Raw genomic sequence first — 19917 nt, 5'->3', positions numbered from 1 at the left:
CACTCGGGAGGCAGAGGCAGGCGGATCTCTGTGAGTTCGAGGCCAGCCTGGTCTACAGAGTGAGTCCAGGACAGCCAAGGCTACACAGAGGAAAAAAAAAAAAACCCTATCTTAAAAAACTAAAAACTGGGACTGGAGAGATGACTCAGAGGTTAAAAGCACTGACTGCTCTTCTAAAAGTCCTGAGTTCAATTCCTGGCAACCACATGGTGGCTCACAGCCATCTATAATGTGATCTGATGCCCTCTTCTGGCCTGCAGGTGTACATGCAGGCAGAGCAATGTATGCATAATAAATAAATAAATCTAAGAAGGAAGAGGAGGACAAGGACGAGGAGGAGGAAGAGGAGGAGGAAGAAAAAGTGGCCTTAGACTTTGATTCTGTGTAACAGTGACAGGAAACACATCTGACTCTTGAAGACTATGCAGAAGAACAGACTTGGCAGGAGCCCTTGTCTGGGCCATGCTGGGCCAGTGGAGGTAGAAACAGGCCAAGAACAAGCATGTTCCAAGTGACCAGATTCAACATCTCATGTCCGTGGGATATGAGCTTCTCTGTGACCCTGAGGACTGCCACCCAAGTGATATTATCCTTCTTTGTTTCAGGGGACTCTAGTGGGGTGGACCAAAGGCTTCAAGGCCACCGACTGTGAAGGGGAGGACGTGGTGGACATGCTCAGAGAAGCCATCAAGAGGAGAAACGTAGGCTATGGTGGGGAGGCGCATGATGGACCTTGTCCTCTTCCCCTGGGCCATTCTTCTCCCGTGCTCTGCCATGCTATGCCCAGGCCACGGGCCACAGGCCACAGGCCACAGATCTCAGTCTGCCTTGGGCGCAGGTGCCCCTTGCACATTCTGCTTTCTTCCTTTGCAGGAGTTTGACCTGGACATAGTTGCAATAGTGAATGACACGGTGGGGACCATGATGACGTGTGGCTATGAAGATCCCAATTGTGAGATTGGCTTGATTGCAGGTACATGATCAGTCATGTGCCCCCCACCCCCGACACTGGCCTGGACCCATCTGACTCTCTTGAGGGCTGACAGGGTCATTGCTTTGTTGCCAGAGGCTGCTCCAGAGGTGGTGTAATTCGGTCTGGGGGTCTAGCTTAACTAATTCCTAAGGCTCTTAATATCTTTATCACCAAGGTTCTAAGCCAAGGTCATTCCTTTTCATTGCGGAAGGAGAAGATACACAAAGTAGTTTTCTTCTCTTTCCTCCTTCATGTTTTGGACATTTTCATATTAGTATGTAATGTGTTGTAATTATAGTCACCTCCATTACTGTGTCTCCCCTTCCTTAGACCCCCTCCTTCTTCTTCTTCTTCTTTTTTTTTGTTTTGTTTTGTTTTGTTTTTTTGAGACATGGTTTCTCTGTGTAGCCCTGGCTGTCCTGGACTCACTTTGTAGACCAGGCTGGCCTTGAACTCACAGCGATCCACCTGCCTCTGCCTCCCGAGTGCTGGGATTAAAGGCATGAACCACCACACCCGGCTCCCCTCCTTCTTTTAAACTATGGTTCTAGGGCCACTTGTCTTGAAAGGAAGGGAGGCCACTCTTGGACATGGTAGCCTAGGGTAGCCTAGGGCTGTGGAGGTGGGTTCTGACTCTGGTTCTGCTGCTGCTGGGGATGATGATGATGATGATGATGATGATGATGATGATGATAAGCAAGATGGGCATGGTGATGATGGTAATGATGATGGCAATGGTACTGCTGCTGAGGATGATGATGATGATAGGTGTGGATAATGATGTAGCTAGAGATGATAATGATAATGTTGATTGGTGGTGATGATGATGATGATGATGATGATGATGATGATGGGGTGATGGAGGTGATGGGGAAGAAGGAGAAGAAGATGATGATGATAATGATGACAGAGATGCTGTTGCTGCTGCAGAAGATGGCAAGTATCATTCATTGGCTACTTAACACATGGAGAGAACACACACGTGACGCCTCATTCTTTTCTTTTTAACAACTCTATAGGGCACCTGCTTAAGACTGGCCAGCTGAGTACAAAGCTGGAATCCCATTCAGCTCCGTCTCAGACCCCGACTTATTTATGGCACTCACCTGCCTCTCTTAGACCTAGTGTTGTCTTTGAGGACTAAAGTCCCTTGGTGATTCCTTCCAGGGACAGGAAGCAATGTGTGCTATATGGAGGAGATGAGGAACATTGAGCTGGTGGAAGGGGACGAAGGCCGGATGTGCATCAACACGGAGTGGGGAGGATTTGGAGATAATGGCTGCATAGATGACATCCGCACCCAGTATGACAAGGAGGTGGACGAGGGCTCCTTGAATTCTGGCAAGCAGAGGTGAGACAGGCAGGTGGTCACGTGCATGTCGTGCATGAAGGGAGCAGTTCGGTTCTCGCAGCATCAACCCAATGGCTTTGTCTATGCTTCTTGCACCTCTGTACCAGATGTCAGTGCAGGATCATCCTGGAGTGGAATAGGCCATCTTGATGTTCTAACAGGGAGAGGGAGGGGTCCCTTTTCTGATTACCATAAGGTACCATGAACGCTTGTGGGAGTCTGGAAGCCAGCCAGAAGCTGTCACAATGTCTTCTTGCAAGTGCCTGCGTGTAACAGAGCAGGGATATGGTGACTGAGTGGGCCCGAGTGGGCTTTACCAGGTCCCATTAAGAGGTCAAGGTCCTGAGCCTTTTAAGGTCAGGGGGAAAGTGGTCCCCATGATGCATGGGAAGATTGACTCTTGATGTGGTATCACACCTTATCAGGGATCACAAGCCTTTGTGAGGTATGTTTCAATTACTAATTTCTGAAAAAATAGGAAAAAAAAAAACCCTAATGGCTTCTAGATACCTCACAGTAGATTTCCACCTGCATTCTGACACACATTGGTGAGTGGAGACAAAAGGGCTAGACTGAGGTGGGGCTAGTGTCCCTGGCCCCAGGAGGGAACCCAGGCCCTTCCCCTGGAACAGTGTTGGGAACCTTTTCTAGAACTGGCCGGAGAGTGGTTTAGAGTGTGTGAGACGTGTGGCCTCCATCTCAGGTAAGCTTGGTTTTATAGTATGTAAACCGAGGGAGTGGAGGTTTATTATGAGGGCTGGTGAGTAGAGGCTGACAGCTTGGAAATGTGCTAAGCCCAGGTTCAAGGCCACTCTGGGGACTGTTGAGCTGAGAACATGGTGTAGGGAAGAGGCTTTTGCAAGGACAGGATGGGTATTGGTAGTCCCTGCACCCTGCTTTGGTGACCGTCGTCGTTGCTGGGTGGCAGAGGGTGTTCGAAAACCAAGGGCCCTCAGGCTGAAGGGTGCTGCTCAGTGCCCTGTGTTGCTGTAGCCTGCAGGAAACCTGGCCTCAGTACTCACACCCCTCCACCCCCTCGCCCCCCCCAACCCCGTTAGAAAGGGCTTGAAGACTTATCTCTTTCCTCCCAGGTAGTTTCTGGGTCTTAGGTCTGTTTCTGTCTGCTGTGACTCAGACTTCTGGACAGAGTTTAACGGAGTGGAACTGGGATTTTGGATGAAATGAGCACATGACTCTCCAAGGCATGGCCAAAAAGGCTTTTATTATAGCGGTGAGGGAGAGCACAGCCAGAGGCATCTGGAAGAGTCCAGGGCAGGGAGAGAAAGCAATAAACTAAACATGGCCAGTAGACGGGGGAACTAGGCCAAGAGAAGAGGTAGAGGGGGCAGAGTGAGAGAGGAAGAGGAGAGAGAACAGAGAAGAGAGTGTTAGGTCCTGCTGCAGAGTTGCCTGCCATGGCCTGCCCTCTACCTAGGGTGGGGGACTTCCCCTCTCCCAGAGAATCACTATATAAACCAGACATTTTGGTTTCCCTGTCCTCCTCATCCCTTGTCCCTTTCCTACCTTCCTGCCTCCCCTCCTTCACTCCCTCCCCCCATCTCCAGGTGAGCGCTCTCCCTTCCCCTCCCCCTCCTGAGCTGCTTCCAACAAACCTGCATTTATATATTATAGCTTTGTTGCCATTAGCTCATTCCAATAATTTAATCAACCAGAGAAGGCCATGAGGGGTGGACCAAGAGCCAGGAGCGGAGAATCAAGAGTACATGGCCAAAATGGCAGGCTTATGTAGGAATGAGAAGGTGGGGCGGAGAAGCCCATAGGCTGGAGAGGTTTTGGGGAAGAGGCACAGTGAGAAGTGCGAGGAGCCAGGGGGCCAGCATTCACTGTGCTACACTAATAGGCGCCCCGTTGGGGTTAGCCATTTGTCCCCAAGATTCCTTCGGGCCTGACAAAGTTGCCTTGCCTTATGTTATTTTGCAGTGTTTTTCTGCTGGGTCCTAGAACAGTTGTGAGTGTGAGGCTGGCATCGAGCGTCAGTGCACTTGGGTTTCCATTCACCTCTTGGTTGGTGGGAGTCCAGCTCCCCAGTACAGTTGAGACCGGCAGTGAGATTGTGTTCCCATGCACCGAAGCTTCCTGGTACTGGCTGCTTCTTTCCTAAGCCCCTTCCTGTCTTGCTATGTATCCATATGGAGCCCTGTGCAAAGGGGGGAAGGCTGATGAATTATTTTTAGCACCTCTTAAGTGTTGGTAGCTTGTTGTGATGTCTAGTGGACAGACGTCTTCAAAGGCAAAGTTGATGTCCCCGTGTCTAAGGCAAAACCGAAACTGGCTGGGGATAGTTGACATTGGGGCCAAAGGAGGGGTGGCTCCTGTCCCCTGTATGCCTTACAAGCCTGCTTTGTTCCCCAGTTTACAGATGAAGCTCACATTTGGGGTTCATGCCCCGCCCCCCGTGACTGCAGTGTGGGGAGCTGGGCTTGGCTCCCAGGTGGCTCTGAAGCCTCTCTTTCTCACTTCACCCTTCTCTTCGTGTTATATTCATTTGACAACTGCAGCGAGAGCATCCCGGGACCCCTCTCTGAACCATGAACTTCCGGTGCCAATGGCATGCCTTCCGCACCCAGCCCTGGGTCCTTCCGAAACCACCTTTCTCCCTCATCAGTCTTATCCCCCTTCCCCCAAAACAGATATGAGAAGATGACCAGTGGGATGTACCTGGGGGAGATAGTGAGGCGGATCCTGATCGACCTCACCCGGCAGGGGCTCCTCTTCCGAGGGCAGATTTCAGAGCGACTCCGGACCAGGGGTATCTTTGAAACCAAATTCCTGTCCCAGATTGAAAGGTGATGTATGACCAAACTTACTTGCTTAGTGTGGGATGCTTGGGGAAGGGATGGCTGTCATCCCACCAGGGGTGGGAAGATTTAGGATTGAAAGCAAGACTGGAATGTAGCTCAATTGGTAGAGTGCTTGCCTGGCATATGTGATGTCCTGGGTTCGATCCCCAGCAACTTCATAAAGCACATGTGGTGGTTCACAACAGTTATCTCAGCACTCAGGAAGTGGAGGCAGGAGGATCAGAAATCCAAGGTCACTGCTGGAGAGAGGAACAGAGACAGAAAGTAGGAAGGCTCCTGGGAGCATGGAGCTTACTCAGGGCCATTCCCCTATCCACCTGCCTCAGATTCCAGCCCAGAGGACAGCATTCTGCCCAGAGCTTAGCCCCAGGCGCTTACTTGAAAGGACTTGGTTCTCTACTGAGGTTCCAGAATTAAGTTAGGCTAAAAGTTAACCCTCTGTTTTCAAAAGATAGTGTACCCGTAACAAAGAATTTGGAAAAGGAAATCACTCATCCGCTTATTAGCAAATACAGCTGTTTTGAGCTTTGTGTGTGTTGTCTCCTCTTGAGTTCTTTAATATATGTAAACTTATTTGATACATGCCATCATATTAATTTAATTTACATATTATTTATGCAATGTTTAGTCATAGAAAATTTCACTTACAGTGCTGTTGTTTGTTTGTTTGTTTGTTTTTTAGACAGCTCAGGTGGCCTCAAAGTTGCAATGTAGCTGAGGTCTGTGTCTACCTCCCAAGTGCTGGAGTTCCAAGCGTGTGCTACCATGCATGCCTGGCTTCTGTTTCTTGTTTTACTCTTTATCATGGAAAAATTTAAACATCTACAAAAGTAGAACAATAGTGAAATGGGCCCAGTGTTCCCATCACTGCTCCCAACAAAGGTCAACCCATCACGGCTGGGCTTGTCCCACACTCCTACTGGCTCAGCCTCTGGCTAGGTTAATTTGAAACAGAGCCCACACCTTTGTGTCAGCCCGTTTATAAATATTTCAAAATGTATTTCTAAAATAGCAGCTCTTAAAAAAATTCATAACCAAGTAGCACCATTAACACACCCAAAACAGCTAGTGTAAAACCTTAATGTCAAAATATCTTCTTAGAGTTTTGCTTCTTGAATTGCCCAAACAAAAACAAAAGCAAAACACAGCAGTATAGTTGTTTGGTATGCATTCGTAGGCCCTTCGAATTGGTTGGCAGGTCCACAATCTATTTCACTCTGTAGGCATCCCCTCCCTTCCTTCTTTTTCCTACCTGCACAGTTGTTGAGGAAGCTGCAGCTCGTCCTGCGACTTCCCTGTACCCCAGACTCTGAGGGCTGTTACAGCGTTCGGTACTCTCCTCTGTCTCTCGTATTTTCTGGAGGTCTCACAGTTGCCCTGGATGCCTGATCAGATTCAGTGCTGACTTTTGGTTCATCTGTCCTTTTCCTATACTGTCACCGATGCTTACGGTGACAGTCTGATGCCATCAGCACTGATTAGTTATAATGTTTCTTCCCTTTATTGTCTCGTTAGTGTGACGATCCTTATGAAGGGCTATATAAAACCTCCCTGTTACTATACTATAATTTACTAACCCTCCCATGCTAATGCAATGCCAAATTATAATTTATGATTTTTTTGTTATTCTGAGAAACACCATAATTACGCTTTTTGCACATAGTCATTTGCATCTTAGGAATTAATTATTTACGATAGAAGCATTTGACAAAAAGAGCACTTCCTGAGGGTGCATTGCTCTTTGGAAAGTGGCTTTCCGAGGCTGGGGGAGGGGCTCAGTGGGCAGATTGCTTCCCTGGCATGCACAAGCCTTTCCTTCACTCCCCAGCATAGCAGAAGCCAGGTCTTGGGGTGGGGGGTGCATATGTATAATCTCAGCACTTGGGAGGCAAAGAAAGAGAAATTTAAGGTCATCTTTGGTTATACAATGAGGTCTAGGACAGCCTGGGTTATATGAGACTCTTGAAAAAAAAAAAAAAAGATTTTCCACCCCCACTATATCAGTTATGTACAGATGTGCTATCTCCTCTCAATTTGTGCCCAATTTTATTAGTCTGTCTGGTTAGGTGGTTTTGAGTGAAAAAGCACAGCTGGGGGCAGTGATGGGAGTAAAGAGAGACCAAGCCAGCCATGGTGGTACACATTTCTTATCCAATCCCTTGGGAGACAGGGACAGCAGGATCACTTTAGGCTGCATAGGGACTGCCAGGCCAGCCAGGGCTTTATAACAAGACTTTATCCCAAACATACAATTAAACAAAAAGGACAGAAAAATAATATACATCAGTGTATTTTCTTAACAGGTGAAATCAGTGTTCACACAGGAGCACTGCAGGGTACTTGCTGTCTGGGAGCTGGCCGTAGACGGTAGAGTCACTGTAGGGTCAGGAGTTAGAAAGAGAGAGCTCAGGAGTTAAGAGCAGTGGTTGCTCTTGCAGAGGGCCTGGGGTTTGGTTCCCAGCACAGGCATGGCGGCTCACAACTGCCTGGAACTCTAATTCCAGGGAGTCTGCTGCCCTCTTCTGGTCTCTTCAGGCAAAAAGTTAGTCATAGCACAGGCCAAAAAAACAAAAAACAAAAAACAAAAACAAAAACAAAAACAAAAAAACCCCCCAAAAAACAAAAACAAAACAAAACAAAAAACCCACTCAAACACATAAAATGAAAATAATAAATCTTTAAAAAGAAGAAGAGCAGGGGAGAAGGAAGGGGAAGAGAGGGAGGAGGGGGAGGAAGGGACAGGGAGGAGGGGGAGTCAACAGTGGTCTGCAATGGTAAGGAGCAGGTGTAAGGAGCCGAATGCCCTGAGAACAGTTTTTCCCTCAGTCAGCCTGAAGGGCCTGTGCTCTGTGGCTGGCCTCAGCTCAAACAAGTTTTCTAGAAGCCAGGTGTTGGCATGCAGGAAGCTCTGTCCAATTGCCAGCATCACAAAATAAAAGTTAAGAGTCAGTGAGAGGAAGAAAGTAAGGAGCTCCTATTACCGACCAATGCCTCAGGATCTGTTCTTCAGCCTTTCTGTGCAAAAACAAATGTTAGAATACACTTACTGAGACAAGAAACAAAACCCAAACAAACATGGCCATCCCAAGACCAGAAGCACACAGTGCTTTACCACCAAACAAATATGGCCACTCCAAGGCCAACAGTATATAGTGTTTTACCATCCCTGGCCTCTCCAGCCACGACATGAAATGGCTCATGAAAAGTCACCCACTGGGTCTGCAGATCTGTAACCCTTCTGTGTGTGATCCCTGACAGGCCATCAAGGCAGCCTGTCTGTCATTCTTTTGTGGGCTTGAGTCTCAGAGTTCAGTGTAAGTGTCATTGCTTGTCACTGGTTCGCTGTCACTTAACCAGGGTCTAGACTTGAGACCAGCTTGTCCTTGTGGCACCATTTCTCTGTACACATTCGTGGTCCTATCAGGTGCCTACTGTTTTGTTTTGTTTTTCAAGACAAGGTTTCTCTGTGTAGCCCTGGCCATCCTGGAACTCACTCCGTAGAACAGGCTGGCCTCGAACTCTGAGATCTGCCTGCCTCAGCCTCCGAGTGCTAGGATTAAAGGTGTGTGCCACCACCACCCAGTTGGCTCTCATTCTTCCTTACATTTTTTCATTTGAGAATTCATATATGTGTGTAATTTATTTTGACCAAACCCACCCTACCCCTCCCCAATTTCATATATTCTTTTTAAAAAAGATTTATTTATTTGTTATTATGTATACAGTGCTCTGCCTGCGTGTACACCTACAGGCCAGAGGAGGGCATCAGATCACATTCTAGATGGTTGTGAGCCACCATGTGGTTGCTGGGAATTGAACTCATGACCTCTGGCGAGCAGTCAGTGCTCTTAACCGCTGAGCCATCTCTCCAGTCCCGACATATTCTTTTTAAGAAAACCCACTGGGTCCACCTCATGCTGCCTGTATGTGCGTGGGCACATGGCCTTGTACTGGAGCATGGCAACCTCTCAGGGCCCCCCATCCCTGAAGAAAAGTAACTCTCTTGAACTGACTCTTCCTTTGCCAGCGGCCACCAGTTGCCCATAGCTCCTCAGCTAAGGGAGCTGTGTGGCCTCTTTGGCCATCTGTGCTGTGGGCTAGATCTTCCTCAGGTCTTGGGCATGCAGTCACAGCTGTCCTGAGTTATGTGGGCAACTGTCCTGTCATGTCCAGTTCTGATACAGTAGTCATTCAGTACCTCAGGCTCTTACATTTTCTGCCTCCTCTTCTGAGATGACACCTAAACCTTGGGCGGGTGGGATGTGATCCAGACATCCCAATTAGGGCTGATTTCTCAGCAGTCTCTATTCTCTCTGTGTGTTGACTGGTTGTGGGTCCCGGGGTTGAGTGTTCCTATTCTTTCAGGTATCATTGTGCGCCATATATCCACGCAGTCACTAGGTCACTGACTATCCCCAGCCCTGTGCAAGTCACTGCTGAAGACACAGTCTCACCTCTAAAGAGCACAGAGTCAGCTGGGTAGACAGCACACGCCTGCCTTTAACCCCAGCACGTGGGCAGTAGAGGCAGGGCGGTTATCATGAATTTGAGGCCACACTGAGATACATAGGGAACACCAGGCCAGAGGCTACATAGCAAGCAACTGAAGGCAAGCAATCTCAGGACCACAAGCGTTATTAGCTGAGAGCTCTCCTTAGTAGCCAGGACTACTGGAACTGGATGTTTCTGGATGGGCAGCTGCCCTGAGCCTGAACTCCAAGCAACAAAACCCAAAACGATAGAAATAGGTAGGAGGAAATTGGTCTCCGGCATGGGAAGAGCGTACCGCAGGGGGAGGACTAAATTGTTGTTAGGTCTAAGAAGACATCCCTGTACTTCGAACCTCAGACTCCTGGAAAACGGGCATCTGGTATGTTGCTTGCCGACCCTATTATTAGCTCCCAGTGAGATGGGCAAGAGCATGCCCAACACAACGGCACTCACACCTTGCTATTTAAAGGCAATGGGGGGCTGGAGAGATGGCTCAGAGGTTAAGAGCACTGTCTGCTCTTCCAGAGGTCATGAGTTCAATTTCCGGCAACCACATGGTGGCTCACAACCATCTATAGTGAGATCTACTGCCCTCTTCTGGTGGGAAGGCACACATGCAGGCAGAATGTTGTAAACATAATAAACAAATCTTTAAAGGCAATGGGACTTCCTAGATGGAAGTCTTGTATCTCTGACATTCTTTGCGCAGACTGTGAAGCAGGCCCAGGTGCAGGAAGCAGCTGCTAACGTTCGGGCCTGTTTGTCCACAGTGACCGGCTGGCCCTCCTGCAGGTCAGGAGGATCCTGCAGCAGCTGGGTCTGGACAGCACGTGTGAAGACAGCATTGTGGTGAAGGAGGTGTGTGGGGCCGTGTCTCGGAGGGCTGCCCAGCTCTGCGGCGCGGGCATGGCTGCCATCGTGGAGAAAAGGAGAGAAGATCAAGGGCTCCAGCACTTCAAGGTCACCGTGGGCGTGGACGGCACGTTGTACAAGCTTCATCCTCAGTGAGTGCCCGAGACACGCGTGGGAACCGGGACACGGGGCAGGCCAGCTGGTGGCCTGGGCTGGACCCACACGAATGCTTCATCTTCACACTGGGAAGATGTAGCCCTGTGGGGATGGTAACTGGGCATGGTGGAGGCCACTGCTGTTGAGGCTGAAGCAAGGGCTGGCGCTTCTGCTTCCTCGTTGTCCATGTGAGGCTAATAGCCTTTAAACTCCAGCCAGGGGCCTCATCTGTGCCAGGTCAGCAGCAGTGACCTCTGCCTCTTAGGGTATGTATGATGGGGGCCACCCAGCGCCAAAGGAATACATGTGGTCATTGCTGCACTGGTCGGCATAACATGGCCAGAGTGCCAACCAGGGGTGAGCTGGCTGTAACTTCTCAGTTCAGTCAGTGGACAGAAAAATAAAAATCCCTGCCATACAACACAGGGTTGATTCCAGGCTCTACCGTGCAGAAGCCAGGTGACATAGGGCCAGGTTTTGCCTGCTTTGAACTTCCAGTTCTTTTTCTGTAGAATGGAGACAAAGAAAATCATACCTCCCAGGCTGTCACGAGGCTTAAGCTTAATAGCTTCACTAGTGAAAGCTATTACTTTCTTTTAGGGGATGGAGAGTGAGACAGGGTTTCTCTGTGTAGCCCTGGCTGTCCTGGACTCACTTTGTAGACCAGGCTGGCCTCAGACTCACAGAGATCTGCTTGCCTCTGCCTCCCGAGTGCTGGGATCAGAGGCGTGCCCCACCACTGCCCAGCAGAAGCTATATTTTTGTTCAGTGTTTCTCATTTTATTTTGGTGGCAAGGAGCTGTATGAACAAGATTATAAAATCCCTGTGGTAGTGATCGCTGGCTCACAGCTTCTCTCTTTGTCCCTTGGATGATACACATTTGGGGGTTTGGTTTATTTTTCTTTCTTTCTTTCTTTCTTTTTTTTTTTTTTTTTTTTTTTTTTTTGATTTTTCAAGACGAGGTTCTTCTGTATAGCCTTGGCTGTCCTGGACTTGCTTTGTAGATCAGGCTGGCCTCAAACTGACAGAGATCCACCTGCCTCCACCTCCCAAGTGCTGGGATTAAAGATGTGTGCCACCACTGCCCAGCTTGGGGTTTAATTTCTACAAATACAGCCTTTTAAAAATATTTTTACATTTATTTTGTATGTACATGTGTATATATATGTACATATGTGGATACATAGGCATCAGTTCTCTCATCATTACATGGGGCCTGCCCAGGAATCGAACTCAGGTCATCAGGCCTGGTGGCAAGCACCTCTGAGCCATCTCACTAGCTCCAAATCTCTTTCTTGAACTAAGACTTGAATAAAGGCTAGAAAGAAATAATACAATCCTTTTTGAAAGTGCTCACTCTAGGCTGGGCGTGGTGGCACACACCTTTAATCCCAGCACTCGGGAGGCAGAGGCAGGTGAATCCCTACGAGTTCGAGGCCAGCCTGGTCTACAAAGCAAGTCCAGGACAGCCAAGGCTACACAGAGAAACCCTGCCTCAAAAAACAAAAAACAAAACAAAAGGTGCCGACAGTTTGTGGAGTCTCCCACCCCTTCACAACAAAAGCTCTCAGAAGTAGGAACTGCAGTCTCCTGGAAGCTGTCGCTCCTGGGAGTCTCCTACAGCTAACACCACACTTGACTCATGAGGGTGGGGTTTTCACCTAAGGCCATGGAGGAAAGCACGGTCACAAAAGTCTAGACGGCCAACCTATTGCAAGGGCTGATATGTTGTCCTCTTTGTCCCAGCTTCTCCCGGATACTGCAGGAGACGGTGAAAGAACTGGCCCCTCAGTGTGACGTGACATTCATGCTATCAGAAGACGGCAGCGGGAAGGGAGCAGCTCTGATCACAGCTGTAGCCAAGAGGTTACAGCAATCGCAGAAGGAAAGCTAGGTGGCCCTGTGGGGCCCGTGATGCCCCATGCTGACCAGGGACCACCAGATGACCTTCTGGCTGACCTCCCCTCCTCAGTACTCTTAGCATCCTGGTGCTGGTTTTGCCGTGACACTTGGTGACACTTCTATTTGGTATATTTTGGCTAAAGATGGACTGGCTTTCCAAATCAAAGGATCTGGCCTACGAGATCTGGTTTTGGCAGATTTTTCATTTGAGCTGTGAGCATTTAATAGCTTCAGGTCTCATGGCTGTTGGACTCCAGATCTGCACAGGTGGTTGATGACTTAGTCCCTCTCTGGCATTAAGCTACCTCTGGCTGGAGATTGGGCCTAAGACAAACCCTTGAGAGGGAGAAAGAGTATTAGTGTTCTGGAGGATCTAGCTTAACATGGCCCTCTTGTCATGTTGGCTTTATAGGTGCTCAGAGAACAAAGGCTTTGGCCCATTGCCATGGAGCCAGGAAGAATCTTACCAACTTCGGAGCGCTCTGTGAGCACCCTGGGGTGTCATCCCCCATGTGTGTATTGTGGGGTGGGACACTGCTCAAGGAACTGTTTTTCATTTTACGGGATGCAGCAGGTGTCACTGCTGTTCGTATTTGTTTCGAGGACCATTAGGTATGTGAAGTGCAGGTCCACAAATAAAAAAAACTTGGGTTTCTGGGAAATGGCGTGATATTGAGCTTTCTCCTTAGGGGCTCGTTGGTGCCTCACATCCTGTCAGGAGAATAAGGAACCTGGAGAGTCTAGTCCAGACTTCCTGCCAACAGAAGGGGGCATATGGTACAGATTGTTCAAATTTCACTTGATTGAAGTGACGTACTTCCTGCGACTGAGCAGTGGCCACGTGACTACGTGACAGTGCTTGCTCTTGAACTGGGGTCAGCTGGAAGTCATGTGTGCACGTGCATGTTTGTGTGTGTGTGTGTGTGCATGTGTGTATATGTAGATATGTGTTCATGTGTAGGCACGTGTATATGTGTACGTGTGTGTTGTGTGTACACATGTGTATAGAGGCCAGAGGACAACGTCAGTATCATCTCAGAAATGCCATCCATCCCCTTTGAGACAGGGTCCTTCAGTGGCATCTGGGGCTAGGCTAGGCTGGCTGTCCAGCAAGTCCCAGGCATCCTCCTGTCTCCACCTACTAACATTGGAATTACAGGCACACCACCACACAGGGTGGGTATCCTTATGTATGGATGGAACTCGGGTCCTGCTGTTTGGCAGAGAGCACTTTCCTATCTCCCCAGCCCCTAGAATCCTTTCTCTTCCTCTGTTGCTCTCTCTGTCCCAGAAACAGGGTCCTCCCATCCACCCCAACCCTCCCATCCAGAACTCTCTGGAGCTGTGTCCCTGACCCTTTCTCCAGGAGCCATCCCTTTCTCTTCACTCTCAGCTCTCCTCTGACCGGCCTGCACTTTCTGTCTTCTCACCAGACTCTGTGGGCTGCTTATCTAGTCTAGTAGATTGTAAGCCTGGTGATGGTCATATCTTTTTTTAATTGTCAGAGTGAACCCAGAAGTGTGTCATTCTGATTCAATACTGAGGAGATATGATTTTGTAAGCTAAGACGTTTCCCTGGCTTGGGGCTTGGGGTTGGGGTGCGAGTGGGGGGCAATGGCAGGCCATTATCACAGGAAACAAAGTGAGAAGACTGCGCAGTCCAGGCTGATTTGATGTGTTTGACACAGGTTCAACCCCAGGGAATCACAGTTGCCTCTTCCTGACAGGATGGCCCCTGTACTGAGGGTTGTCATATGCTGCGGGACAGAACCAGGCAGGCTGGTCCCAGGGAGAGAGAGGCCAGCCAGGCCTAGGATCAGATGAGGGAGCAATGTTTTTTGAAACACTCAGTAAACACGTACAATGTTAGCACTGTGAACAGGTCCTAGATGGCACCCTTAGCCTTTCCTATATTTTAAAGCTATGTCTCTCAGCAGAAATATTGCAGGATTTGTTATATTTATTCTTGTATTTTATTTGGATATAATGTCTCTCTGGGGAAACCTTTTCCTCTTTTCCCTAGTTCCCTTTCTCCTTAAAAAAAAAAAAAGATTTATTCTTATTTCATGTGTATGAATAATTTGCATGCATGTATGTCTGTGTACCATGTGCATGCCTGGTGCCCACCAGGTCAGAAGAGAGCATCGAATCCCCTGGAACCGGAGTTGCAGATGGTTGTGAGCTGCCATGTGGGTGCTGGGAATAAAACCTGTGTTCATGCAAGGGCAGCCAATGCTCTTAAGCCAATCAGCTATCTCTAACGAAAGCCTTTTCCTTTGATTTTTAAGTTTTCACATTTTATTTTGTGTGTGTGTGTGTGTGTGTGTGTGTGTGTGTGTGTGTGTGTGTGTGTATGTGTAGGTTGGAAGGCAACTTTTTAGAATTAGTTTACTCCTACCATGTGAGTTCTGGGTCTGAACTTGGTGGCAAGCACGCTGACTGGATGGGCCACCTCACCAGGCCTTTGGTCTTTTTGAAAGAGTAAGGTTGTTCTTGAACTTGGGTTGATTCTCCTGTTTATGCCTCCCGACTTTACCAGGCCCTGAAGAAATCTCATTAGGTTGTTATCTTAATTAGCTGGGAACCTGGCTGTCTTTGGTTTCTTTCCTCACTTCTCCTACCTGGGGACCACACCCTCAGCTTTCCAATCCCACTTCCCTCTGAATCTGCAGCATCCTTTTTGGACAGATAATCTGGCCCACTGGTTCAGCCTGCTCTTCTGCCATGCCTTCCCTTGGCTCTCCGCACATGTAGGCAGGGGTGAGGAGGCCATCCAGCCTTCTTGTGTAGCTCTGATCTCTTGGAAGAAAAAGAAGCCCCAAGGTATCTACGTATCCTTGGCCACTGTAACCAATTGATGACATCATAGAGTTTGTACCAGAAAAGGAACTCCAGAAAAGGCAAACATCCATTCCATGACTGCAGTCTACCCCTGAAACACCTGGGGCAATGGAGGGTCCCCCTGTCCTCAAGGCTTGCTAGGCCAGACCAGTAACTACATTAAGGTAAACTGTTTTTAGAACCTCATTTCTTCTTTAGAAAATAAGGGGGGGTGTAGGTCAACCGGGAGAGAACGTGCCGGGCATGGACAAAGGCATGGTTTGCTCCATAGCACTGCTTAAACCCAGGGTGGCAAGACTTCTCCCCAAATCCTCGTCCTCAGGAGGGGAAACTCAAGGTCATCCTTGGCTATAAATGAGTTAAAAAGCCAGCCTGAGTACATGTAACCCAACTTCACAACAAAAATAAAAACAGCCTTGGCATTGTGGGGGGAGAGCTCTGTGAATTTGAGGCTAACCTGGCCTCTATTACGAGGCTGTCTCATCAATCAAAGACAAGAGCATTCTTTGTTTTGTTTTGTTTTTGTTTGTTTCCCCCCAAATAAAATAGTCATACAGGTACCTATTATTAATTCATTATTATACAACAAGTGCCAGCAGAAGATAACAGCAATCATAATTTTGAAGCTCTGATGAGCGTAAACCTTATTTTGAGATGTTTACAAGAACAACAATAAAAATATCTGTAGTTTTTTTTTTTTACCAGGGAGATGGCTTAGTGGGTTAAGGCTGCTAAACCTGGCAACTTGAACTTGATCTTTAGAACCCATTTGTAGGAAGAAGAGAACTGACTTCCAGAAGCTGTCCCTGACCTCCATATGCATGAGGGGACATGTGCCACCCACCCCAGAAACATAAAAATGGACGTAAAAATCTGTGGTTTTTATTGAAGACAAAGTCACAGGCACTGTTGACACTATGGCTCTCACCTCTAGAAACACTTAGGAATTTTTCTTTGTGATAGTTCATAATGTAGGATGCCTTTCCTCTTGGTTTCTTTCTTTGTTTTAAATTCTTATTTTATGTGCATTGGTGTTTTGCCTGTTTTTTTGTTTTGTTTTTGTTTTGAGTTTTTTTTTTTCTTTTTTGGGGGAGGGGAGGGTTTCAAGACAAGGTTTCTCTGTGTAGCCTTGGCTGTCTGGAACTCACTCTGTAGAACAGGCTGGCCCAGAACTCACAAAGATCCACCTGCCTCTACCTCCCGAATGCTGGGATTAAAGGCGTGTGCCACCACACTTGGCTTTCTCTGTGTATCCTTGGCTGTCCCTGACTTCCTTTGTAGACCAGGCTGGCCTCGAACTGATCTGCCTGCCTCTGCCTCCCGAGTTGATGTTTTGCCTGTATGTATGTCTGTATGAGGGTGTCGGATCCCTCTGGAACAGGAGTTACAGTTGTGAGCTGCCATGTGGGTGCTGGGAATTGAACCCGGGTTCTCTGGAAGAGCAGCCGGTACTCTTAACCACTGTGCCACCTCTCCAGCCCTCCCCTTGATTTCTTGTTCATGGCCGAGGCTCTTCACTTTTTCAGGCTGTGAGGAATGTATGCCACTTTATTCAAATAGCTTCCACCTCCAGCTTGCTTCCATCTTCCTGGCACTCTTACCATCCGATACCACCTCTTCCGCCTCTGCCTTTCCCGTTGTCTGACATTAAACTCTTCATTTAGCTTTCTTGTCCACTTACTGGGAGCCAATAGAACCTTCCAGTTAAACAGCTCCTTCCTCTGTCTTAATTCTACTCAGTGGTTGTCTATCTATTGTGTTGGATTGTCTATCGTCTAAACAATTGCTTTAGAAATATTATTAATTCTTTGAGAATTTCATCCATTATATTTTTTATCATAGTCACCCCAACTCCACCCAGGTACACCCCACCTCCCTGCGCCTTCCATCTTCCTGCTTTCATTTTATTCACTAACCCATCTACTGTCCACTTTGTTCTAAGTAGGGACACCCAGGGGAGTGCAATTGACCTATCAGGAGCCATGTGCTTAAGGAAATCTGACTCCCCAAGCCATTAACCATCCAAGGTTCCTGAGTGAGGGCTGAGAGCTCAAGAGCCCCCTCCCACTCCACATTTGAGTTTGTGTTGGTAGCCACAGCTGCTGGGAGTTCATGAGTACAGTGGTTCTGTAAACAGTATCTTTCAAAGAAAAAAAAGTTTTAAAACCAAGTATGGTGGTACACACTTGTGATCTCAGTACTTGGAAAATGGAGGCATGGGACTCAGGTGTTCAAAGCCAGCCTCAGGTAAATAGCGAGTTTGATGCCAGTCTGAGCTATGTGATACTCTGTCTCAAAAAAGATTTAAAAAGAATTTAATTTTGAGGTCTAATTTATTATTTTGTATTTTTGTATTCTATCAAAAAACAAAAACAAAAAACGATAACCCACCAAAGTATGGTCCTGTGTTTTTATTATTTTTAATGAACTATTTTATGTATTTCACACGGGATATTTCTAGTTCTTTCTCCATTTTCAGCTCTTCCTATGCATACGTATTTTCCTCCTCATTTCAGTGTCCTCTCTGCTGTCCCTATTTGACACTCTTGGTTGGCCTGTTCTGATTCCTGCTGGAGGTGGAGCATGTTACCCAGTTTGTTGATGTATTTTGGGGTAGTTTTCTTCCTTAGACGTCTGGTGGCTTTTGTCCTGTAAGCTTTTCACCCACGGGTCACCCACCGCTCTATCCTGGAATGTCCTGGGCCAGAGCCACTTTAGTCTGAGTCATTTTGATGGAATGAGAAAGGCAACCTTGAAAGCAGGGAGTCCCGGGCACCCCAGATCCTCAGGGAAGGGAAACCTTCCTGCCAGCCCTGCTAGTCTTGTTTGCTGTCTGTTTAACACAAATTAGAGCCATGAGGGAGGAACTGCCTCTCCCAGGTGGGCCTGTAGGCTGGTCTGCAGAGCATTGTCTTGATTAATGATTGACAGGTGAGGACTCAGCCCACTGTGGGCGGTGCCCTGGTGGTCTTTGGTTATACAAGCAATTCTGCTGAGCAAGGCCTGAAGAGTAAGCCAGTATGCAGCCTTCTTCTGCGGTTCCTTCTTCAGTTCCTGCCTTGAATTCCTGCTCTGACTTCCCTCAGTGAGGCGATGATGGACAGGGTCCGAGTGTAAGCCACATAACCGCTTGCCTCCCGGAGTTGCTGTAGGTACCAGTGCCTATCACAGTAACTCATTGCCAAGTGGGACAAGTCTTAGGCCCCCTGGACGAAATTTTAGGGGTTGGCCTTTAGTGTGGTCAGAGTCAGCACCTGGGAGGCTGCCCACCCTGAGGGGCTGGTGAGAGAGTGAGTGAGGCTCCCTAAGCCTACCAACACCTGTGCTGGCCTCGAAGGTGAAGCTTCTCTCAGCAGTGAAGGGGCAGACAACACTTGTCTCGGGGTGGGGGTAGGGGTGGGGGGGTCACTCATACAGAGACACGGAGATAACTCGCTGTGGTGATGAGGGCAGAACCCAGGGCCTCACTCATGCTACGCCAGCACTGTGCTGAACTTAGTAAACCCCCAGCCCTGAAGCAAAATTTCAATCGTCTTTCTCTAACCTCCACCATTTTTACCAGCAGAAAAGACCACTTCATGGTGTGTAATTGGTACGCAGATGAGAACTTTAAATATTTGTTGTTGTTGTTGTTGTTGTTTTGAGCCAGAGTTTCTCTGTGTAGCCTTGGCTGTCTTGGACTCTCTTTGTAGACCAGGCTGGCCTTGAACTCACAGAGATCCACCTGCCTCTGCCTCTGAGTGCTGGGATTACAGGCGTGTACCACCACGCTTAGCTTTATATTGCCCCATATAAGCAGAGCTCTAACCCTGTTTTCCAGGTGCCCCAGTGATGATGAAAACCATCTATGTTATAGTAAACTGTAGAGAGAAAGATAGTGCAGATGCTGGGGTGAGCCTGATACTGGGTTAAAGCAGAGGGCAACAAGGAGACAAATGAACAGTTCCCATGGTAACCAAATAGTTCATTCCTGTCCCAGGTCAGGGCCATCTTCTTGGAGCCACCCTGACACCTAACATGCTACCACATCACGTCCACCTTGAGTGTTTGGTCTCGAGTCTGCCTTGTCTGTGAAGTTTTGTGCTGGCTTCATGCTTCTGTTCTGGCCATCTCCGACTCCTCTCATCCTTTCCCTCTGGTGCCTTGGACTCAGAAGGCAAGGGATACTGAGCTAGATCAGAAATCCACCAAATGAAGCCATGTGGTCAGTCTCGGGCCGAGATTCTAATGTCTTGGTTTCTGTGTGTGCTCATGAACTCAGGGAGTGCTTGGGGCTGAGGCAAGGGTGGACTGGCCTGGGATGAAAGCTTGGATCTGAACGGTTAGACAGTGTCTGGAATTGTGCACAAAAGAGAATTGAATTGTAGATCAGCTGGGGAGCTAGCGAGACAGCCTCAGTGCCCTTGGCCTCCAGGGCTGGAAGCCTGTGGGAGCGCATAGCTGGCATTTTTTTTTAAAGCATGAGATTAGGAAGTCTTTTTGCTTCCTCTGTAAAGAGCTGGGATTCAATGAACTCCGAGGTAGGATG

The 19917-nt window shown here is 48.2% G+C and overlaps 1 protein-coding gene across 1 annotated transcript in view; it reads left to right on the top strand.

The window, feature by feature from the left end:
* The window catches only part of Hkdc1 (hexokinase domain containing 1), a 43754-nt gene extending 31002 nt beyond the window's left edge, over positions 1 to 12752 (top strand). Inside the window, exons 13-18 of the mRNA XM_051153129.1 lie at positions 606 to 701; positions 874 to 973; positions 2141 to 2324; positions 4976 to 5131; positions 10408 to 10641; positions 12393 to 12752. Of these exons, the coding sequence (XP_051009086.1) occupies positions 606 to 701; positions 874 to 973; positions 2141 to 2324; positions 4976 to 5131; positions 10408 to 10641; positions 12393 to 12540 (918 nt within the window). The 3' untranslated portion in view covers positions 12541 to 12752. The remainder of the gene's footprint in view (positions 1 to 605; positions 702 to 873; positions 974 to 2140; positions 2325 to 4975; positions 5132 to 10407; positions 10642 to 12392) is intronic.
* The last annotated feature ends 7165 nt before the right edge of the window (positions 12753 to 19917 follow it).

Source organism: Acomys russatus, chromosome 11, assembly GCF_903995435.1.
Source record: "Acomys russatus chromosome 11, mAcoRus1.1, whole genome shotgun sequence".
In the NCBI taxonomy this organism is placed as follows: Eukaryota; Metazoa; Chordata; class Mammalia; order Rodentia; family Muridae; genus Acomys; species Acomys russatus.
This window is presented reverse-complemented; position numbering and strand designations above follow the sequence as displayed.